The 23,194-nt window shown below is 53.9% G+C and overlaps 7 protein-coding genes across 7 annotated transcripts; 3 read left to right on the forward strand and 4 right to left on the reverse strand.

Annotated features, from left to right (window-relative positions):
* Positions 1 to 114: 114 nt before the first annotated feature.
* PG994_010069 (uncharacterized protein) lies at positions 115 to 1,591 on the forward strand (the record flags this gene model as incomplete). Its single annotated transcript, XM_066861478.1, has 3 exons — positions 115 to 174; positions 292 to 384; positions 473 to 1,591. The coding sequence occupies 3 exons, from the start codon at positions 115 to 117 to the stop codon at positions 1,589 to 1,591; spliced, it is 1,272 nt and encodes a 423-aa protein (XP_066710588.1).
* A 602-nt stretch (positions 1,592 to 2,193) lies between these two features.
* PG994_010070 (cellulase family protein) lies at positions 2,194 to 3,639 on the reverse strand (the record flags this gene model as incomplete). Its single annotated transcript, XM_066861479.1, has 2 exons — positions 2,194 to 2,957; positions 3,156 to 3,639. The coding sequence occupies 2 exons, from the start codon at positions 3,637 to 3,639 to the stop codon at positions 2,194 to 2,196; spliced, it is 1,248 nt and encodes a 415-aa protein (XP_066710589.1).
* Positions 3,640 to 6,665: 3,026 nt separating this feature from the next.
* Positions 6,666 to 8,001, reverse strand: PG994_010071 (PH domain-containing protein; the record flags this gene model as incomplete). Its single annotated transcript, XM_066861480.1, has 2 exons — positions 6,666 to 7,673; positions 7,756 to 8,001. Coding segments are annotated over 2 exons (1,254 nt in total), but the record flags the coding sequence as incomplete, so codon positions are not given.
* Positions 8,002 to 11,460: 3,459 nt separating this feature from the next.
* PG994_010072 (uncharacterized protein) lies at positions 11,461 to 12,692 on the reverse strand (the record flags this gene model as incomplete). The annotated part of the gene is made up of 4 exons (XM_066861481.1): positions 11,461 to 11,751; positions 11,831 to 12,349; positions 12,442 to 12,566; positions 12,650 to 12,692. 4 exons carry the CDS (start codon positions 12,690 to 12,692, stop codon positions 11,461 to 11,463), a joined length of 978 nt encoding a protein of 325 aa, XP_066710591.1.
* Positions 12,693 to 13,633: 941 nt separating this feature from the next.
* On the forward strand, positions 13,634 to 14,817 carry PG994_010073 (60S ribosomal protein uL2; the record flags this gene model as incomplete). Its single annotated transcript, XM_066861482.1, has 3 exons — positions 13,634 to 13,682; positions 13,942 to 14,531; positions 14,603 to 14,817. 3 exons carry the CDS (start codon positions 13,634 to 13,636, stop codon positions 14,726 to 14,728), a joined length of 765 nt encoding a protein of 254 aa, XP_066710592.1. The 3' UTR covers positions 14,729 to 14,817.
* A 779-nt stretch (positions 14,818 to 15,596) lies between these two features.
* Positions 15,597 to 16,915, forward strand: PG994_010074 (adenosine kinase; the record flags this gene model as incomplete). The annotated part of the gene is made up of 5 exons (XM_066861483.1): positions 15,597 to 15,648; positions 15,774 to 16,232; positions 16,292 to 16,416; positions 16,445 to 16,794; positions 16,882 to 16,915. 5 exons carry the CDS (start codon positions 15,597 to 15,599, stop codon positions 16,913 to 16,915), a joined length of 1,020 nt encoding a protein of 339 aa, XP_066710593.1.
* Positions 16,916 to 18,497: 1,582 nt separating this feature from the next.
* On the reverse strand, positions 18,498 to 22,112 carry PG994_010075 (Telomerase activating protein E.t1.c1; the record flags this gene model as incomplete). Its single annotated transcript, XM_066861484.1, is given in 4 exon segments — positions 18,498 to 18,619; positions 18,630 to 20,837; positions 20,894 to 21,942; positions 22,072 to 22,112. The coding sequence occupies 4 exon segments, from the start codon at positions 22,110 to 22,112 to the stop codon at positions 18,498 to 18,500; spliced, it is 3,420 nt and encodes a 1,139-aa protein (XP_066710594.1).
* Positions 22,113 to 23,194: the final 1,082 nt, after the last annotated feature.

Genomic DNA, 23,194 nt, shown 5'->3' on the forward strand with positions numbered 1-23,194 from the left:
GGCAATAGGCCGTTTCTGTTTGCCTCTTTATATATACCCTAATATATACCGGATGGTGAACCGTGACGTCCCTTTTCACCATCCCTTGCCATTCGGACTAGCGAAATCAACAACATGGCTGCACAGCAACCCAGGGACCCATTAGATGTCCTGCAGCACACGTTTAATGAAATCGTGAGTGCAACCTGGAAGAACTACTGGTTGCTGTCATCACCCTGATCTCTGAACTTTTCGAATACAGCTAGTGAATACGGGCAAGGCTCTCAAAGCCTCGCATAAAAATGGTCCTAGGAGTGTGGCCAGTACGCCGGGGCCATCAACATCAAGATGGGTGATACCATGAAAGCATACCATTATGCTTTAGACGATCTTGAGAGCGAAATCGTAAGTCCGCCTTTTTCTTCTTCTTTACTCTCTCCCCCCAAGCTCTTATTAAAATGCTCATATCTTTTTTGTTTTTGTCTCTTTTCAGACAAGGGCAAAGGCAGTTCTGCTGCGGGATCTGGAGAAGCTGCAAGCCGCCCGCATGCCCGCCCCCGAACCGTCACCGCCCGCGGCTCCGCCGGCGCCCATGATGGAAGACGACAAGCGGCCGGCGGCCGTCATGCTGGAGATGCCCTCCACCGCGGCCCACACCGTGCACCCCAACATGGGCTTCGGCGGCATCAAGGAGGAGACCAAGCGCGTCGCCCCCTTCCCCGACATGGGCATGGGCATGGGCCTGGCCGCCGACGTCGTCGACCTGACATCCGGCGGCAGCGGCGGCGATGTGAAGCCCTCGGCCGCAGCTGCTGCTAAAGCTTCTCCGCGCGTTCCTCCGGCAGCGGCCGTCAAGGCCGGCGGCATGGGGCCGGCACGAGCATCACCTTCGATCAAGCAGTCCCCCAAGCCAACGCCGCCCCTCACTACCACCAAAGCTACTCCAGCGGCAAAGGCTGCGCCTACCCCGCAACAGCAACAGCAGCAGCAACCGCCTGCCCCCCCTCCTGCAACGCAAGCCGCGCCGGACAACTCCATGGACGCCACCATGACGACAGGCGGGGCCGCCATGGCCGACATGACGGGCGGCGAGCTCAACTTCACCAACATGGAGTTCACGCTGGCGCCCACCCCCGGGGACGGGCCGTCGCAGAACGCGCCCCCGGCGCCGATGCAGGACTTCGACCTCAGCTCCTTCGCGACCTCTACTACCCAGAACGGAGGCGGCGGCAACGACTTGCTATCACTGGACCACTTCAGCAGCAACACGGCGGGAGCACCACCACCACCCCCTGACGCGAATCACGCAGGGGCAGCAGCAGGGGTGGCAGCAGCAGGGCATAACAACAACAACGTCGCGGCCGTTCCACAGAGCACAGCTCCTCCGGCACCGGCACCGGCGCAGGCTACTACGGATAGTGCTGCCGATAGCAATGCCAACATCGACTCCTTGTTCGACCTCGACTCGGCCGGCGGCGACAACATGGACCTCGACCTCAACCTGGGCGACGCGGGCGGCATGGGTGGCATGGGCGAGAACAGCTTCAACGATCTCTTCATGCCGGATGGGGACATGGATCAGTTCGACGACCAGTACTTCCAGTTGGAATGAGGAAGAAAAGAAACAAGAGTGTTATTTTGGCGTTGGGAGGTGGGTTTTGATTAGAATTTCGGGGCATGACTTGTCTGTTACGGGGACAAGCATATTTCTTACCATTTGTTTGATCACCATGGTTGCCTGGACTTGCTTGTTTGGTCATGGGAAATAACGGCTCCAGAAGAGCCTGTCTGTCGCCCTTGATCTATCATACGACAACAACAAGCATGCTATGTACGAGTTCAGAGTCAACGGAGTTCATCTTAGATCTAGCACTTTGCCGAACTGGCTGACATCGGTGTCTTATCCGTTTTCCACCCGCTATCCAGCCCGTGCTCATGTCATATCAGAGAGGGATATCTTCTGCTAGGCTGACTTAAGAAACCCCGATGCACGATGAGCTTCCACATTCAAAAGTAGGAAGTACACGCATAAGGGAATTACTTGTTGTGTGTATTACGGCAACGCTAAATACCACGAAATGGTTCTCTACTCAGCTGTCAACTATGAATCAAGATTGAACTTATGTGTCGGTCTACATCTATCTGCTGCCGTCAACGCCGCCAACGCCCTGCTTCTCCCCCATCTTCACACTTCCTCTCCCCTCTTCACCCTCTTCAAGGCCCCTGCGTCATCTTGAACAGATCCGAAATGACGGGCAAGAACTGCTCGTTCCGCACCCCGCTCCAGTCGCGGTTCATCAGCCCCCACCCCTCGTCGTACTCGGCCTGCCCCTGCCGGACGTAGTACGTCCCCTGCAGCGCCCAGAGCGCCCAGTCGGCGTCGTTCCCGCGCATCCAGTCGACCAGGCACTCGAGGTACGTATTGTCCTCGTCACTAATCCCGCCGTGGTTGGGGCCACCCTGCAGGCCGACGCCGAACTCGGTCACGATCAGGGGCGCCGTGAAGGATTTCCCCTGCTCCAGCACGAAGCCGTCGAACAGGCCGTACTCGGCCTTCACGAGGTCGCACGACCCGAAGGGCCGCGGGAACGTTACGGTGAAGGAGTAGGCGTGCATCTCCCAGACGTGCTTGCCCGCCCAGCCCGAGAAGTCGAGGTCGCGCGTCCGGATGAAGCTCAGGTCCGTCGCCGACTGCGAGCCGCCAATCACAATCAGCGCGTCCGGGTTGGCCGCGTGCACGCGCTGCGCTCCTTGAGTCACGAAGTCGTACCAGTCGTCGTTGGGCCCGTGGAGGCCCTGCAGCAGGAAGGGGCGGATCTCGTTGCGCAGCGACATGGCGGCGACGCCGGGCTGCGTGCGCGCCCACGTCGCCATGGCCTCGAGGCCGTCGAGCCAGTTGGCCGTGTTGAAGTAGCGGCTGTTGAGGTCGTTGTAGCCCGAGGCCTGATCCCACCAGCCGTTGCCGTCGGTCAAGTTGCCTGAAATGGAAAAGAGCTCGGTCAGCTGTATTCAGATATAATTCCTTTTTCGGTGGCCCCTTCTATCTCCCCTTCTATAAGCAATGATCCCAGTGCCAGGGACTACCCCTCCAACTGAACACTTATTTCACACTTTGAGGTAATAGCTGTTGACGTGCACAACAAAACTTGAGGGAGAAAAAGACCAAGAAAACTTACAGCACCAGCTCGCCTTCGAAACATGATTATCCAACAACGTCATAACCCCCCTCTCCCAAAGCGCCCCAATCACGGCCCCAAACACCTCCTGCCGCGTCCCCGCCGCGAGCCCCGGGTTACGCTGCGCGACCTGCCCGTACAGCCCCTCGAGCGTCTCGACCCGCAGCCCGGAGTACGCCGCGGCCCCCCGGAACGAGTCGGCGACGGAAACGTGCGGGTCCAGGGCATGGTCGATCGAGTACGTCAGGCGCACGCAGTTGAACCCCTGGTCCCGCACGAAGTCGGCGATGTCGGGGAGGGACGCCTTGTGCAGGCCCTCGGGCACGTTGGCCTCGCCGTGGCCCGCCCAGTTGATGCAGCGCAGCTTGACGCGCGCGCCGCCGGCGTCGAGGATCCATCGGCTCGACGTCTGGAGCGGCAGCTGGATCTGCTGGGCCGCGGTCACGGCCGCCCCGATGATGGCTAGGAGAGCCGTAGGTCTCATGTTTGGCGATGAGATTGATCCTGCTCGGCTTCGAGGGGAAGTGATGAGAGCCAGAAGTAGCAACAACAATAATAATAAAGTTATGGAATTAGAGGCTTTTAGGGTTTCATCCCCTGAGGTGATGATATAACGAGGTCGAAAGCGGAAGTAGAGTTGCAAAGCGATAGCCAGTAGACAGAACTTAGGAGTGTTCAAACTAAAGCTCAGTAGGATTATAAATAATAAGCTGAACGAATGACTGTGGGGAGTGAATACAGTAAAGGGTCAGTATCGACACTGAACACAGGAGCAGATGTGACCAAGGTTGGGTACTAACCATGCGTAAGTCAAAGAATTGCTCACTCGTCGCCCATGCAGCAACCAGTGTACCTATATCTAACCGGACTTGATCAGGTCGGGACAGTCTATGTGTGGCAAAGCGACGTAGGGCCAGATCGTGGGAACGAGTATGGGACAAGGCCTTGTGATATAGAAGACGTCAAACACGAGGGACTGGCAGCAAGACCCTCAAGTGATAGGGTTCGTCTTTCTAGGTGAACAGGAGGAGAGGGAACATAAGTAATGGCCGGCCGAGCAAGCAAAAAGCAGTTCATTCATGATGGCGCGAAGAGGGCCTCCTGAGGTAACCGCCTGCCACTAATAAGTGGCCACTCACTATACCCAAGACATCTTCCGCCCCGTAGGATCTGGGTATGATGTAGGTATATGTGCGTGGCGTGGGAAGTCCTAACTCCGAATATCTTTCCCACTACGGACCGCATACTAGAAGCGATACTCGCCTTTGACTGGACGGGCAAGGACTCAAGGAAACCCGACAGTCCTAGTCCTGCTGTTAGGTAAACTTCCACACCTTATTGACCTCCTAATTACCACATTTTTGCCTCCCATACGGTGAAGGGAGGCAATGACGATGGGGAGATGGAGTTGCATCGTTTTAAATGTGATGTGTGCATAGTACAGAGTAGTTAGTATTAACAAACAGCCCAATAGTCAGTCAGTCAGTCAGTCAGTCAGTCAGTCAGTCAGTCAGTCAGTCAGTCAGCCCCCCCTGCTTTCGCTGGTTCGCAGATCAGCTATATTAGACTTCTGACCATAGGAAGGGTGGCCGTCTTCCCGAGCGACGCCAAGACCGCCTTGCTGACAGTCGTGGACGAATCAACTTCTCATGTACAGCGAAGACTAGAGTGAGAGAGAGAGAGGTATTGGTATCACACACACCAATATTCCAATAAGGGAAGGCTGAAGCCGTATTGGCCAGGGGTGCATGGATTCCCTCTGGGTAAACGGCCGAGAGTGTGCATGCACGATGACCTCGCCAGAAGACCTGCTGAGCCTCGTGATTGGACGTGGGTGACTACTAACACCGAACCCAACCGGCCAACCGACCAACCACCAAGCAAATTGAATGAATGGCTGTTCGAAATGAAGTCGGGGGTGGGATGGAGGATGGTGGTGTGGGTTCAGGTCAGTTCCGTACTTTTCTCAAACAAGGTCTCAAAGGACTCTAACTGGATGATGGCTGTAAGTGTCAGCTGATTGGCTGACTGGTCATTTTCTTCCCGCATGTCGGCTTGCTGCTGCAGAGAGGGAGGATTATTAGTGTGGAGTCTCGGTTACCGTTAATATTGTTAATATTATTATTAGAAAGACGAGCAGCTATAGAAAATAGATCAAAGGTGAACGTTACAGTCACAGGAAAACGCCGCCACAGCCAGCCAGCCACAAGCCAATTTCTAACAAGGCAAGCAACTAGACGTGAATCAAATGTAACATCAAGAGGTTATTTCCCCCGCTTTTCACCCCCTGCTCGTTGCTGTGTCACCACCCCCGACCGAATATGATTGTATCACGGCTTGCCCGAACCTGGGCTGAACCCCATACTGGCCCGAAGCTCAGATCGACAAGTGGTTGTGATTCCATTCCAAACGAGCTCGCTCCCCGATTAAACAAATTATGGCCCGGAGAAGGAAGGCTGAAATACGATCGCCAGAAGGGGAGTGACCAAAAAAAAAGAAAAAAGTGAGGCAAAAGAGCCAAAAAGAGAGTTTAGAGAACAAGTCCCAGAATTCGGACCGTTGGAAGCCAAACGGCGTCAAATGCTCACTGTGTTCAGGAGACCGAGACTTCTTCGTATTAGAGTGCCATGCATGAAATATATGTACACTCGGTATGTAGTAGGTCGAGTCGAAATACTTGGCCGACCAGCCGACAAGCTTCCTTCGTATGTACGACACTTGCAGGCTAGAGAAGATGATCGTCGCGTGGCCAGGTGTATGATGTACATGCAGCCAAGTATGATTTGCGCCGTAGCGGCCGCGCGCCCCAGGTTCCCACACTTGACAGATAAACCTCCTTCCTTATGCGTAGAACGATGTGGCGGCGATCGGCTCTGATAGGACCAGGAGCGAGATGTCGCGGAGAGTAGCCGAGATCTCAATCTGACATCCCGTATCTGGAAAATGAGATTTGCTGCCAGAGTGGTGGGCTCGAAAGCCACGCATGTAACCGGATCGGCGTGTTCTACTATCGTCCATGATGCGTGAGAGAGTATCCGGACGTGTCAAGAAAGATGTAGACAATCAACCGAGGCTTCGGCGAGTAAAGCGGGATGGATTCCACACCTCTGCTCCTATACTCCGACCAGTTGACGACGGAGGCGCGCGCTTTCCGGACTATTCACGACGATCTTCCACCATTGCCGGACTGCGCGTAGTCAGTGTTGTGTACTTTTATTTTTCTCTTCTTCTGTGTTATGTTGTTCGTAACGTCGTAAGACATGAGCTTTGTACAAGGTGTGCACCCGGCATTCCTAGTCCGCGCCATGCTCCTCCCTTTCCAGATATAAAATCATCCGCATTCAATATTGGGGTATTCTCCGCGGCCGCAGCCGCCAGTCTGTTCCACCAGCTGGTATCACACACACAGCATCATCACCTGGGTATCATGTTTTGTTTTCACTATCATCTGCCACCGTCGCTCCCCCTTACTACCACCCCCTACTATTAGGTTCGGTCTCGGCTCCAACTTCACTTCTGTGGTGCTGCGCTGCCGGAGCTACCGGCAGCACGCGCCTGGAGATCCTTTCGTTTCGAGAGCAGGCTCTTGAAGGCACCCAGGCACTGCACCAAACTCTCCTCGTCGTGGGCGCAGAAGCGATAGCTCTTCTCGTCGGTGATGATCTGCATGCAGTGCGTTTTGGTTTTGCTGATCGGGTCGATGTCCACCACATTGACGATGCCCGAGAGGGCCATGATGAACGCCGCCGTGTACTCGGACTCGTCCTTGTAGAGAATAATATTGCGCGGGCGCAAGACGGCCCAGCACTTCTTCCACTGCTTGACGCCGTGTTTGTTCTTCAGGAAGTGCAGCCAGCCCTGCCACACCACGCGATCGGGGTCGTTTTCGATGTTGATCCCGCTGACCTGGCTCAGGTTCCGCTCTCCGAGACCCGGTCTGGCGCCCGATCCAATCTGGACGGCCGATGCTGATGGGGACCGGCCGGCCAGGTTTTCGAAAGAGGCGCCGATTCGTGGGTTTTCGGAATCGGAGAAATCCGAGTGAGAGACCAGCTCGTTGCCAGAGAGGCCAGATGATTCCATCGTGTTAGACGTTCTCCTGTTAGACGGCGTAGGCAAGCGTCTCATGGTTTCGGGCTCCGGCGAGCTGGACGTGCGAGGCGCGTCTCGTAGTAGCCCCGAGGTGTTACCGCTCAACACTCCTACGGCAGCATACGACTGCCTACGAACGATGGGGCTGGCCAGGAACATCTCTTCCTCTTCTTCTTCTATCCTGGCGTCCTTCCTTATCAGGTCGATCCATTCCTGCGCATCCTTGGCGCTCGGCGCCTCGAAGTGGAAGTTCCTTGCGGGCGAGAAGAGGCCGAAGAGGTTGTGGCGCTTCTGCTTGGGGTCTTTGAGCAGGGTGACGGCCGACAGCTCCGACAAGTCGAGCTTGTGACGTAATTTGCTCTCGTTGTCCGATTTGTAGACGGATAGCGCATTGGGTCGCAGGACCAAGTAGACGGTTTTCCATGCCTAAAACACACAACAAAAAAGGTTAGGCGCTGCAGCTTCGACCATGCATTCAGTCCGTTTTAAAGGAGTTGCTCTGTTTTACCTTAGTCTTCTGTGTGCGCCTCTGGACATAGCCAGCCTTGAGAACTCGGTCGAACTCGAAGCTGCCGTTTTGGTTGACGGGGCTCGGTGTCACGAGGCCGAGCTGATGGCGGAGGCGGCTGCCATTTGCGTTGTTTGTATTCGAGGGCATCGCGACAGCCGACGGGGGTATGCTGATCTTGGCGCCACGGCCGGGGTAGGGCTTGGGTTGTATCGATAGTAGAGGAGCACGGATCTCGAATCGGTAGACTCGCAATGTCGGCCATGATGAAAAATAGGAAGGAAAAGTGTTGGCCGGTTGAGGCGGTGCGATAAGTAGACAATGTCTAAAAGGAAACGGGGATGACGGAGGCGACAGGGAGTTTGGGTGGCCGTTTGTAATAATTAAGTTAAGCCGGTGTTACCTCCTATGCGGGTAACAGCTGGTCTGCAACACACCAAAAAACGAAAGACTGCAGGACGATGAGAGAGCTCCGAGTCGACGCGACGGTGTGATGGCATCGACGTTGAGGGGATTATAAAGAAACAACAGGCCGGACGGCGGTATAGGTAGCACCAGTAGCAGCGGAGCAGCAGCCGAAGTAGCAGTGCAGAAGCAAGGAAAAGCGAAGAGCAAGAGAAATATGCGGGAGCATCAATTGAATTAATTGATGAAATGGAACTTGATTTGACGGATGGGAAAGGAGGGGCGTGTATATTTGGATATTGGCCCAGATGCCAGAGGCAGAGCCAGAAACCTCCAAGCTGGGATTGATCGTCGTGCAAAATGTAATTAATTACCGACAGCACCGATCCAACCATCAGGCCGACCTAATACAATCTTATTGACGACACACGTCCCAATTAGGCAATGGAGAAAATGGGACGATCGAAGGGTGGTGTGTGTGTGTGTGTGTGACTGAGTGTGCCCGTTGCCCAGACAGAGAGAGGGCAGAAATAGGGAGGACAAGAAAAGGGCACTAGCAGTAAATAAACGATAAGAGCCTCATCACGTTCGAAACCAAAGTGGAATATCCACCACCCGACACGGCCTTTTTCAAGCGCCCACGGAGGAGGCTGAGTCTGTATCGTGTTGGCGTGACGAGACAAATAACATTCGCCGATGGAGATGAAGACGGCCTCTGAAATGCAAATTCCCAGGCCGATCATAAGATTGCACCTATACGTGGCAACCGGCCAAGGCGAGGCACAGAAAGAAGCCGGTCGAGATCTCTCTTTTGCTCCCTCCTGTGTCTCCAGGCCAAGCAGGCATGGCCCTGGTCGGTTCGGTGGGAACACGCCTTAAAAGCTTATGTCGCAGCCAAACAGCCAGGGGGGAGAGTACGCAACGCGTCAGTCAGGTCAGTGTTGAAGAAGGCCAGCCAGCCGTGGTGAAGAAATGCAAAACACAAAACAATGCCCGTCAGCTTCCCTCCGGAGTGGATCGGCCTCTGGCATTGAAAACATCTAAAGAGGACGATGTTAGATGTTTGCCAAGCGGATGGGGCAGGTTCGATGTGGAAACTTTCTAAACGACCCCATCGTATTCATGCGACTTCTTACTACTATTGATCTTCCCAAGCACCAAGATAGCACACCACCACCGTATCGTCGCTTGATCATTTCTCTTCTGGCTATCTAAGTCGGGAGGTCCCCCGTTAGCGGACGGGGCCCTTGGACTTGACTTCTAAAACCTTGGCATTTCGAGACGTGCCAGAGGTATGTTTTCGGGAAAGCTGGGTAGAGGTAGCCAGCAACGTCGGCCCTGACACCCATTTGCGGTGAGATGGGAGATGTCGTTGTAGCGCATTTATTAAATTCTTCGGGAATTATTCTTTTGTTGAGCAAGCACCACCTTAACTTGGGCGGCAGCAGCGTCTCACCTTCCTGCTCCCCTTAGAGTTTGGCCCTGCGCTGTCCTGGTGTATTGGAATCCGGGCTTATGCAGGCAATTGCAAATACCTTCTGACCTACTAGGTATGGATGCTTCGAAGACTCCTTCTATCTAAGCTTCTTCTGCTTCTTCTCCCCTCTGTCCTATGCCATTGACGTGCCAGTGCCACCGTCTCATGCCAGACGAACGCGTCGTTCATCTGGTTCACATGATCTATCTATAAATCAATGCATTAATGGACAGTTTGCGTTGCCCACCCACTCATTTATCTCTGGATTTTTCTCGTCTGCAATGATTTCCTATGTACCTACGTAATGCATGCTCCCCCCATCCCCTCGGGTTCTCAATCATGAACAACCCCCAGCCCAGCGCTTACGTGCATACGGTTGAAAAAGCCACCACCGATAACCAGGAAATAAGCAGCCACGGCGGGAACGTGCAGCCAAACATAACGTACGTACCTTCCTCCTAACCTAAGTGCGTAACCAAACCACCCAACAGTTCTCAACGTAAAACGGCCGCACAAACCATCAATTGCCATGTGAAAGAAGAGAAGAAACCCCTGAATCTTGTGTGTGCGTACGAACGAACCCTCACGGAAGCCGACGACGGCGCAAAGACCCTTCTCTTGGCTTGGCCCTGCAAACTCTACGAAGAAACGACGCCTCTTCCTAGCTTGGTCCCCTTTTCTTAACCTAGAGGCTCAGATATCAAGGACCTGCCAAATCTCATCATGAGGCTTCGCCCTTATCTCACGTCGATGTATATGAATGACAGACGAGTCGGCATGTGATTTCATTCCATTACCAGCTTGTCCTGCTCGGACCCTTCCCCTTACTTACCCAATGCTTTCCAGCTCTACACATGAAATCAAACCTCTGAAGCTATCCTGCCCGGTGGGCGCCGCAGCTCTAGCAGCAGCATACAAGACCCATCAAGCTTGACACTAAAGCTGACCGCTGGTTGGCGCTCGCGGCAACATGTCGTGATACTCTGCGCCTACTCTTCCGATCCCTTCCGTATGTGTAGTTGATGATTTTGCTTATCTCCCCGATATACCGTGCGAAAGAGCCACCTGGATTAATGCCTCCCTTGACCATACAGCAGAGAGGCCCTAGTTCCTACGACATTTTCACCTTTTCGGACTCCAAGGGGACTTACAGGCACACTCCACCAATACCCCGGATTCCAGATCCAGCGAACGCCTGTTGACGTATGTCTTCGAGGGCTGGGTGGCCATATAATGCCCGTCCTACCAGGATAAATCACAATATACTTGCATCTCATCTGCACTACCGTTGCAGACATACATATCAAGATTGCCAAGGTTAGGTTCAGGATCCGCACCTACTGTGTGGGGTATCATGTAGTATATTACGCTCTCGGCGCTAGTCAAGATGTCCTTCCTCTGTAGGGGGCGGCCAGTAAAGGGTAAAGGTGGAAATAGATGTCCGGCCGATCGGTATGCGAGCATCCATTGCCAAATATACCATCCTGCCAGCGTCTTGGTTAGAGAAACAGCGCCCCTTGCCCACTACTGCACAGTGCCTTGTCGCTCATATTCAAGGCAGAGGGCACGCTCCTCTCCACGCCAAACCATGGGCGTCCTTCCACCAAAAACATGGCGTTTGCCCATCTTTCGAGCAAAACGTTGGAGGACATGTATGACCCCGGAATGACATAAGTTCCTCTCTACCAGACCCGGGGCTCTTGAACCAGCAATCTCTGGGGTTCGTGGCTTGCCATCATTTGCTAGTCTCCTGAAAAGAGCAGAACGTGTCTCCCGTGTATCGCCGCCTAGCTGGACGATTTCGCGAAAAACAAAAGATGGAATCAGCGCCCATTGCGGCCTCGGTAGCCGAAACCCCTTCCCCGTCGGTTAGAGGAAGTGTTGCCGTTAGATACGAGACGATCGCTGTAGAGGCCCTTAGCACTGCCAGAACCGTCGCTATATCCGGTGTCCGAGTTGTCCATGCCGTCGTCAAAGCCCAACGATCCATCGATGACCACAGTGTTGTTTCCAGGCCGCACCTCCTGGTGACGCAGGCCACTGTTACGCGGGCCAGTCGGTATAGAAGGGCCGCTGCCGGGCTTCATGAAGACCTGTAGGATGCGACCATCGGCCTAAAAGAATAGGTTATTAGCTGTTGTGGCCCCTGAAGTAGGGAGAAAACGCAACGAGAGCAGTAGTAGCAGAACGTACAGTCTGGTTGTTAAACGTGGCAATGGCCTGCTCAGCGCCCTCGCGGCTCTCGAACACGATCTCGGCAGTAACGATGGGGTGTGTCTTGATGATTTTGCAGCTTTGCACCAGCCCGCCCACAGGCGTCATCGCGCTCTCAATGTCGGCTGCCGTCGTGCCGGGCGCGAAGTTCTGGGCCATGACGGCGTAGGGGCCTGCCAGTCCGCGGATCGTCAAGCCGCCCCGGGGCGCCGCCGGGGCGGTCTGGATGTTCATCTGCGACACGGCAGCGGGGGTGTTGAGAGAGCGCGTGAAGGCATTGCCGACCTTGGTTGCCCGGGTGTTGCGACCGCCTGCTAGCGCGGTCGAGGCCGCCGGAGCTCTGGTTCCGGGCGCGTGGAGACGAGCCGCGAGGGAGTTGGGCTTCGGTTGGTTCTGGGCCGCGGCGCGGAGGTTGGGCGTCGAGCGGGAGCCATGCAGGTCGTGTATCCATTCGCCGTTGATGTCGCCGGCGGGTAAGCGAGCGATAGAGGATACTCTCTATCAACGAGGACCGTTTGTCAGTATCGTCTTCGTTTTTGTAGACCATAGGGAGTTTGAGGCCAATCAATGAATTCGGGGGCAGTCGGTACCTTCTTGACTCCGGCTCTGCTGGCGAGAGAGCCTCCAGCTGTAGCCTTCAGAGGCGCGCTCTGGCGACGGCCATCCTTACCGAAGATCTTGGCAGCGAGAGCCTCGTTCTTCTTGCGCTCGCGTCCTTTCAAGGAAGACTAAGGTTAGCTGAGCCGTTCGTGCCGTAGCTGGAAGAAACCGATGTGCTCGGCTTGTACGCACACACACCTTCCTGGACGATCTTCTGGAAATCGGCAGCGACTTTCCCCATTGCGATTGTTGTGTAGATACGGCTTATGTGTTGTGGTCCTGGTCGGGAAGGGAGAGGAATGAGACCGGACGGAAGATGCTGGAATGAAACCGGACGGAAGATGCTGTGGCTTATTTGTTATTAATGCAGGAAAGGTGCACACATTGAATGCAGCGCTGTGAAGATGGGGAAAAAATGATTACAATTGAAGACGAAGTAGGTAGTACAATTGGAAAGAATTACAAGGCCAGCAGCAGTGAGACAGCGAGACTTGCAGACTGGAGGGTGGTGGGATACGATTCAAAGATGGACATTGGCGATTCTCTTGCGCGGCGCGTTGTTCTTTTTCTGGCCCGTACAGCAGAAGCACGATCCAGCCTGACAGTCTATTTATATTCTACTGGAATTCCTGAGGCTAGGTAGGAATATATCTGCATACGCAGTCCGGATTTCATGATACATATGTGAAATCATATTGATAAGTCGGTTCTTGGACGATATCTACGTGCTAAGGGAGTTGGCCTGATTCCTAAAGTTACTTCCTAGGTACGTTCAAGCAACGAAGGCCCACCCCCTGCGTCAATCAAATAGCACTGAGATCACTTCCACCAATCTGGAAGCGCGTCTTGTTGTGGCTTTCTGCATCCACCAGCCACACTGGAGAGAGGCAAGCCCCAGCCCACTTTGACCTGGATTATTGGCCTGAAGTTCGAGGCAGCAAAAGGCAGAAAACTGAATTAGGGTCGACAGGTAAGCACGGGCCATGCAGCACTATCTGAATCCCCCAATCAATTGCTGGCCAGGTACTTTGCCCACACAATTCTGCTAACCTTGCACCAAAGCGAGAAAATTGTCCAGCTGTGTGGTGTTAATTTTCGGCCTCCAGTCTGCAATTCTTCAAGATTGCATTTCATCTCCCCAACACCACCACGACATCGAATTACGCCCAATAGACCGTCACAATGGGTCGCGTGATTCGTAACCAGAGAAAGGGCCAGGGAGGCATCTTCAGTAAGTCATCGCCTCGACTTTCTTTCCCGTCTTCCAGCAACCTGGTCATCGCCAAATTCGACTCGAGCACGGAATATTTTGGGCACATGGGGCGATTGCACTGAGGCAGTGATGGGAGGCATAGCCATTCTATCGGGCAGTCGAAGGAATTTGGGGAGTGCAAGCGAAAATAATAGCGACACGGCGGAAGAATTATTTGGATTACACACGCACATTCAACTTGACTGGCCTGGTTACTAACCTCATTCTTTTTCTACAGCCTCCAACTCCCACTTGCGCAAGTCCCCCGCCAAGTTCCGATCTCTCGACTTCGCCGAGCGTCATGGCTACGTCCGCGGTGTCATCCGTGAGATCGTCCACGACCCTGGCCGAGGTGCTCCCCTCGCCAAGGTAGTCTTCCGCAGCCCCTACAAGTTCAAGCAGATCACCGAGACCTTCATCGCCAACGAGGGCATGTACACCGGCCAGTTCGTCTACGCCGGCAAGAACGCCGCTCTGACCGTCGGTAACGTCCTGCCCCTGGGCTCCATGCCCGAGGGTACCGTCGTCTCCAACGTCGAGGAGAAGGTCGGTGACCGTGGCACTCTGGGCCGCACCTCCGGCAACTACATCACCGTTGTCGGCCACAACCCCGATGAGGGCAAGACCCGCATCAAGCTCCCCTCTGGTGCCAAGAAGGTTGTCTCCAGCAGCTCTCGTGGCATGATCGGTATCGTCGCCGGTGGTGGCCGTACCGACAAGCCTCTCCTGAAGGCTTCGCGTGCCAAGCACAAGTTCGCCGTCAAGCGTAACAGCTGGCCCAAGACTCGTGGTGTTGCCATGAACCCCGTCGACCATCCTCACGGTGGTGTAAGTTTTCCCCGTCCTTTTCTTTCCGAGTGTCGCAAGACAGGCACAGATACTGACACGGTACTCTCTAGGGTAACCATCAACATATCGGTAAGGCCTCTACCATCTCTCGGTACGCTGCACAGGGTCAAAAGGCTGGTCTCATTGCTGCGCGCAGAACGGGTCTGCTGCGTGGTACCCAGAAGACCAAGGATTAAGGGTGACTCTCCAACAAAAGGCATTTCGGTGGTTTTCATCGCGCAACGAATTGGGGGTCTACGGAGTTTTACTACTTTGCTCTTTGCATCTGTAGGTACAGATATTGAGCTACAACATGAGACACGGTTCAATGGGAATGTACCCGGCATCAACACGAATTTCTTCTGGTTAAAGTCTGCTCCGTCCCGATTCCCCCCTTGCGCTAGGGCCAGGGTCAAGTTCGTCTGCGTGTGTTGTGTGATACGTCAGGGAATAGAACGGCGTATACTGGGTGAGCCATCTACATAGGGATGGCAAAACGAGGCCAAAACCCAAAGTTCGCGATGAATTGATAGAAATCAGTAATGAGACGGTGCCGCGCGTGCTGTGTATGAGATGAAATCCAGTTCCATATCAGGTGATGATTTCCCGGGGCAAAGGAGACTGCCAATATCTGCTGCTATCGAGAAAGTTGCATGATGTCCCAAGATCGTACCATTCGGCTTCAGTCACTTGACGTAACAAGGGTCTCATCTGGCCTACCCATTCAGTTTATTAACCGGGGGACTTCCACCCTTCCTTCCAGCGTATACAACCACCACTACTACGTCTATATCACGTACAGCTTTATGTTGATGTTGACGGAGCTTCGCAATGGCCTGCTATGAATTGCTTCTTCTCAGCAAGACCGCCCGATCCGCGGTACATTCCTGCATGTCCGCCAATAAGGGGCGTTTCCTCCAGCACCTGCAGTCAGGGCCCGACCACCCCACTCTGTTTCTGCGCAACCCCGCCATAAGACGGTCTTCCTCCTACAATTTCTTCCCCCGCCGTAACCATCACTACTACACCCAACCCAAACAGCAGCACTTTAGATCCCTCGCTACAATGGCCGCTAACAAGGAATTCACTCTCCTGTGCCTGGAGAACCCTCTGCTTGGTAAGTCTGGTCTCGTTGTGTTGCCATTGGTTTGTCCGGTTGGTGATGGAGAATAGAGGGGCAACAGCGGCGGCAATGGGGGGGGGGAACGAGCAATTGCTAACGAAACCCCCATTTTCATGTAGACATCCAAGCCCAGGGCAACGAGGCGCTGCTCGAAAAGTACGGCCTCAAGGCCAACGACGCCATCCTGGCCGAGGAGAAGCACAAGCCGTTGTACGAGGACCTGCTGACCAACTACGACGCCAAGCTGATCGCGGGCGGCGCCGCCCAGAACACGGCCCGCGGCGCGCAGTACATCCTGCCGCCCAACAGCGTCGTCTACCTGGGCGGCGCCGGCGACGACAAGTACGCCGCCATCCTGCACGACGCCGTCAAGGCCGCGGGGCTGCGCGTCGAGTACCGCGTCAACCCCAAGATCCCCACGGGCCGCTGCGGCGCCATCATCACGGGCCACAACCGCTCCCTCTGCACCGACCTCGGCGCCGCCAACCACTACGACCTGGACCACCTGAAGCGCGACGACATCTGGAAGCTGGTCAAGAACGCCGACTTCTACTATGTCGGTGGTTTCCACTTCACTGGTAAGCCCTGATCGATCGACTTGCTTTGCAAAGTTGACTAACACTGGTCGACCAACCAGTCTGCCCGCCGGCCATCATGACCCTCGGTGAGGAGGCCGCTGCCAACAACAAGGTCTTCGTGGTCAACATGTCGGCGCCCTTCATCGCCCAGTTCTTCAAGGGACCCCCTGGACGAGTCGGCCAAGTACTGGGACTACCTGATCTGCAATGAGTCCGAGGCCGAGGCCTACGCGACCTCGCACAACCTGTCGTGCGCGCCCACGGACGTGGCCGCCATCGCCAAGGAGATTGCGAACCTGCCCAAGGCCAACGAGAAGCGCAAGCGCGTCGTCGTCATCACGCAGGGCACCGAGCCCACCGTCATCGCGATCCAGGGCGAGGCCGAGGTCAAGTCCTTCCCCGTCCACGCCATCGCCAAGGAGAAGATCACCGACACCAATGGCGCCGGCGACGCTTTCGCCGGCGGCCTCGTCGCCGGCCTCGTCAAGGGCGAGAGCCTCGAGAAGAGCGTCGACATGGGCCAGTGGCTCGCCAGCCTGAGCATCCAGGAGCTGGGTCCTTCGTAAGTACTCTCTCTCTCTATTTGCATTCCCATTCTAGATTCAGTTGGGAAATAAACTTCTAACATGGTTTCTTGCTTGCTATACAGGTACCCTCACCCCAAGCAGACCTACTCTGCTTAGACGGGAAGATAATAGACCAATATTCGTTTTGGGGAAGAACTCCTAACTTCTGTATTTGGAAGTGAGCCCCCAAAAAGGCTTTTGAGTTGCGTGTATTTACTTCAACATAGCGCAAAATGGGTCTGGCATTGGCGTTCTCATAAAGGGTTTGGGTTTCAACAACATAGGAGGTCAACTATTTTTCTGACACCTCAATCAGCAATTCTCTTCTCTCCATTTTTGGAGGAAGAGAGAGTACAGACAGATATGCTCGCACATATTCTTGCCATGTCAGCTTGAATGCAAAAAAGTCTGAGATCAAGAAGAAAATACTACATGATACCACGTCGAGTATGGTGACCTCTAGGGGGGTTCAATGTTTTACATGCATCGTGTTGTCACCAAAATAGAAGTGACGCCAATACTTGGACAACAATAGTAGAAGTCCAAAATGTCCGCTGCGAACTCATTAAGATAGGTAGGTCCATTCAAAGGATAGCCTGGGTTTGAAACGTTACACTACATGGAAATTTCGTATATGCAGTTGTCTTAGAAAACAAGGATCGCTTGAAGCATGCAATTAGTACTACTTCTGGCTGTATTAGATAATGCCCACCCCGTGTGCATCGGACATGGCTGCTTGAGTATGCAGTCTCTTCACAGGCAACGAACGCAAGACGACAGACAGGCGCCTTAAGACCCCTCTTTCATGAGACCTCGCCCTAGGTTTCATCTGCTGTGACCTTCATACTCGTGCCTTATGCATAATATAATGCGAAGTGAACCAATCAACTGACTGCGCAAAATCCATTCTTTACCCTATGTAGTAGTTTTTGCACTTCCTTGAGAAAGGACTAAGCCGTACATACAGAACCCATCAAATGGCATTCTTCTATGCTACCATGTGGGTGGGCAATTACACACTCTTGCTTCCTCGAGAAATACGAGACAGAGACAAACATCCATCAACAACGAGGGGAAACACTCGTGCTGGGCCGGGCAAAGATGAAGCAAAAGGGGAAGAAGAAGAAAAATTCGCAGCTGTTTCGGAATGACCGTCGCTAGCAGACTAGAGAGAGAGAAATGTGTTAGCATATGGACAGTAGATAATGGATAATAGGCAAACTTACCAGGAATGTACTATCTGCTAGTGGAATCCAACTTATCACAAATATCCAGCCGACAAAAAGCGGTTTGGATTCAATGGCAAGCGAAAGTTGTAAATGGTTGGTTGTTGCACAAGCGGTTCTGCCACTTTGTGATCGTGATTGGAAAGGACCGATTTCCTTGCTAATGGCGCCGGATCTCCTTTTGACATCTTTACTCTCGTGTGAGATTGGGTGGTGGTAGTAGTAGTAGTAGTAGCAAGAAGCGACCGCAGGAGACACAACCATAGTAGTGGTCGATGCCCCCAAACATACACATCATCAAGTAACCCTGAAACAAACTCGTTGGGTGGGTTTGGGATGGTCTTGCTGCGAGATATGATAGATCGTCGCCAACACCAGACTGTGTAGGAAATTGCGAACGCCGGACATCAATGCCATGTTATTTGCAACTTTGCCGAAGAACAAGAGTATTTCACTCCGGGAGATATGCAACATCACTTGCGAGGAGGCTTGTTGTGGGTGTCCGCCAACGCTGACTCGAGAATGGCCCGGTCGTAGGCCGACGCCTTCTCGGCGCCGCCGAATTGCTTGATCTTGTTGCGGAAGTGCGTGGGGTCTTCTCGGACGTTCCCCCTCGCCGCTGCGGCCAAACGCCGTGCTGCTATTGTAGAAGTTGCCGTTGCACTCCACCATGCCGACTTGGGCAGGCTGAGCCACGGCCGCGGCCGGCGTGCCGGTCCAGATCTGGCTAGGATGCGAGAAGGTCCATGGCGAACCAATGCGGCCAATGCTGTTCTCGCCGTAGTTGAGAGACGACAGCTGCCCCTCGAATGATCCTAAGGATCCTTGAGACTGGTGTTGTGGAGAACCAATGGCACTATGGCTTGGTGTGAACTGGTTTGAATATCCACCCGCCAGAGGACTAGTGTATCCAGGCTGGCATTGTGCGCCGTGGTTGTTCATGTCAAGCGGACCGCTACGGCGTGATTGGTGTGGTCTTCCTACTCCAGACTGGAGACCACCCAATTGAGCGAGCAATTGCTCATTTGATGCATTATCTCTGACATTGCCTGCCTTCAGGGCATCGAGAAGGTTCCTCTTATCTGCCATACTCGGAGACATGGAACCAGTACGGTGCACTCCAGGAAGTGGACTGTGGCCAGAGCGAAAGATGCCGGGTACCGATGGGTTCATAGCAGGTGACTGCCGGTTTTTCGCTGCGCTTGCACCATACTGCGCAAACAGGTCCGATGCAAGTCTATCCCTAGCCAAGTTACGTTGCGCGTTTGCGAAATCGGGGCTGGCCGTACCAGTAGAGGCGCCCACCGAGCCAACCTCCATCTGCCCATATGCCGTAGGTGAGATGCGGCTGTTGCCAGATGGGGGTCCGAGTCCAGAGACGAAACCCGACGTCGTCGGTTGTACGGGACCGAAGGTCTCGGCCCTTGCATAACTTCCGTAAGTAGGCGAAATCATCTGTTCAAAGGCACCAACTGAGCCGCCAAGGGCGGGGGTTGGGGATGTGATAGTCCGCGGTACATCTCTGCCATTTCCCATCGAGTGTAGACTGCTGTCAGGGGCAGTTGTGGACGCCGAGAGCGAATACCCCCACGGATGGCTCGGGATAGCGTTTGCCAAAGGAGCACCTGTCGGCGACACAGACTGGGCAGCTCTCTGGTTCAGACCATGATCGGGGGACAACGAATGACTGGGGCCAAGGCCTAATTGGCCGAAGATATCATTGGCAGTGGATGAGTTCATGCTGTAGCTCGTATCGGCTAGAGCTGAGCTTGTCTGCAAGAGAGAATCATCGTTTTCGTCTCCATTACCGGTCAGATCATCAACCATGTCATTCACCATCTGGTCCATGTCAAGCTCTTCAGTCTCAGACTGGCGGGCAGCAGCTTTCGCCTGGGTTCTTTTGGGAGTCACCCTTGTCGCCGTACCATTGGGCTTAGAGCTAAGCAACCCCTTCCTCATTGGCGAGTCGGCGGCCAAAACAGCGGAGCCTAGGGGGGCTTCAGGAGAGCCTTGGGCGGTGGCAGCAGGTACACTATCAGTGTGCTGTCCACTTGTCATGGTCAAGTCTTCGAAAAGGTTAGAGAGATCGGTCTCTCCGAGAGGTCGAATAGATTGCGCGCGTTGGTCCTGGGCATTCCCAAGATCCTTCGCAGGGTCATCGGGGTAAACCCATGTCCGAGTACCATCTGTTCCTCCCGTCATGATTAGTGGCGACTCGTGGCTGGCTGCCAAATATATTCCGCAAAGGAGAATATCCCTTATACGCCACAAGGTCTCTGTGCGGGGTCTGAAATGAGGCCTAGTCACTTCTTTCCGTGGTTTGAGTGCCTTGCGGTAGTAAGGGGAACCTGCAACGGCGGTGACCGTATCGTGAATGAACAAAGGTAGTTGCTCAGCTGTGAGGGGTCGGAGGCCAATAATTTCCGTGTCCTCAGGGAGAAGATACTTCGATTGTGCAGCGTTACTGTTCACCAGAGCGGGAGGCAAAAGTCGAGTCAGGACTTCGGCAAGCAGTCGATGAACGTCCTGGCGAGCCTTTTGGTCCAAGTGGTCTTGATACGCATTGAGGTCTGAACGTGTGACATACAACCAGGCGATACAAACTCGGCAATTGCTAATGAGCTTTGAAAGCGAAGCAGAGAATTCGACTGTACACTCTGCACCACCGTCTTCTTGATTGCTGGCGAGGGTGATCCCGGAGTCGCCTTGAAGTGCGGTGAGGAGCTGTCGGATCAAGACCAGAATCGTACGCAGATTGAAGTTCAGGATATATTGACAGGTTTGTGAACCCTCCATGCTCCATTTATCGGGGTCTAAGAACGAATTAAGTCAGTAGGCAAATCAGAATGGAGACCGTAGGCAGTCTTACTCTTCAGGTTCTCTTTTGCGATGTCATAGGCAGCAATATTGATCAAAATTATCTTGAGAACCACATCCTCATTGCCTTCACCTTTAACAGACGATCCCAGTTGATGCAAGACCTCGTCTTCCAGTTCTTTCTGAACCGAGAACTTCTTCCCCTTAGCATAGTGGGCGTGGAGCTTCACAAACCAGCTCACGATGGCTTCGGCAGGGTCCTTAGCAGCCCCACTTCGTCTGGAATTTGACTGGTTCTGATGGCGGTCGAAAGCCTTCTGCAAATTTCCGGGGCCAAGCTCATACGGTTTGGCGATCGAAATGGAGCGATGGAATCGATAGATAATCTCCAGTTGTTGGCCCTGGATCTGATGTAGCACAGCCATTTGATGATGACACGTACCATCATCAGGGTCCAACATACTTGCAAGGCCGTAGTAAGTCAAGGCTGTGTCGAAAGACCCTTTTGTGGCCTTTTCGGTATGTTGGCAGCGGTATCGAGCCAAGTCGCCCAGGCGGACCAGAGTCATGTAGCATGCATTAACGAGCTGCGCGCGCATAGCAGCGGGTAGAGCGCCAGGAATTTGGACGCCTTGGGGCTCTACCTCTAACCCATGAGCAGCCTGCCTAAGCTCGGGAATATCGTAACTGCCAGCCAGTCGTTGAACATAGCCCTTATAAAAGAGCTGCGAGAACTTTAGAAAGTCGCGGTACAGCTTGTCAACCTTGCGCTTCTGGACGACTTGACTCCTGTCTCCGATGCGACTGAGAACTCTTCGGTACGTGTTGTTGAACATGGTATGGGTACTCCACAGCACGGTCTCAATATCTTGTTTCTGCGCAAACGCGAAATCAGCGAAGATGGCAGTCACACAGGACAGTCGGTACCTAAGTATTGTCAGCGAGAGTAGGTACATCAGTGGCAATGGGGCATATCCGTACTGCTGCATGAGGGTTTCGATCTGCTCGAGGCGCGCCGTATAGTTGACACTAACTTTGGGCTCTATAGATTGGAGCTCCTCGATTTTCTGCTGGATTTTCTCCCGAAAACTGCTGGCTTCCCTGCAAAAGATGCGTGTCAGCGGCTGATACTACCCCTATCGCTATAGCAACTTCGCGAGCACTGGGCCGGAAGCCCCTCTGGTGCGCTTTCAAACATATGATTTGGTCGAGTTTGGTGGGTTGACGTACATCCAGCGTGCCGCGGCTACCTTTCGCATATCGTGCGCCATGGTGGGCAACTGTTCCGGCCAGGCGGCAGCAACAGCAACCTAAGTCGTGGCTCGGGGAGGAAGTCCGGCGCGTATAGATACTAGTTCTGACAATATAGCCAAGCAGGCGTGTGGTTTGTCGTGGGGTCTTAAGTGTGTAGGTGGGTGTCTGTCGGTTCCCGGCGCGGAACCGTGGGGCCTTGTTCCTTGGTGGAAAGGCGTCGCTGTCAAGGCGTCTGCTCACTCGAAGTCGGAACAGATCGTGGATTGCGCAAGAGATCCATAGCCATTCATGCGCGACGGAGGAGGGACGAGAAGTGCCGCCGGAAGGTGGGCTGAAGTGGTAGTTGGCGCAGCGTAGGATGACGAAAACATTGGTGAAGATTGAGAAGCGCAAAGCCGGCGGCAGGCTCAGATGGCGGGAGTGCAAGATGGCATATGTAAAATGCGGTTGTAAGAACTACTGGGCGTGGGGTTTGCGGCAGGCCACGTTTCGTAAGGAGAACTAGAACGAGGCCAACGATGGTTTTGTGGTGGTTGAGAAAGCAAGTGGGATTGAGATTGGGATTGGGACTTGGGATTATTGGGCTGTGAATAATAGCGGGAGTGAATGAATCAAAGAAAGCGACCGCATGCAACCTGATTTGATTCACCCACTCAACTCTGAACTCAACTCGACTCAACTCTACTCGGCTTACTCTATTCATTCCAGTGGCCAGTCCAGTCCAGGCAGGCCTTAGGCGGCGGGTGGGTCGTTTTTAACCGTGTTTCTGGCCAATGCAACCCCGGTCAGCCTGAACTTTAGGGGACCATTGGGCCTAAGCTTAGATGTGGTTTAGTGTGTGCATCATCCCTTGGCATTCCATTCCCCAAGCGATCAATGGTCCCTGTCCCATGCATCGCATCATTGAGAAAGTACAGACAGACAAACAGGGCTATGTTGTTTGGAGAGCTGGAGATGGAGACATATTATGCACCTTTGACCGCTGTTGTCTGCTGTCGAAAGAAACCATGGCAATTTTCACATCTACAAACATACAACCTCGTTGACCTCTTCAACACCCGCTCAGCCTTTCGAGTCTTCCTGGTTCAGGCGGTCTTTG

The sequence above is a fragment of the Apiospora phragmitis genome (assembly GCF_038363925.1).
Source record: "Apiospora phragmitis strain CBS 135458 chromosome Unknown utg000010l:1.0-9815664.0:1.0-9183399.0, whole genome shotgun sequence".
In the NCBI taxonomy this organism is placed as follows: Eukaryota; Fungi; Ascomycota; class Sordariomycetes; order Amphisphaeriales; family Apiosporaceae; genus Apiospora; species Apiospora phragmitis.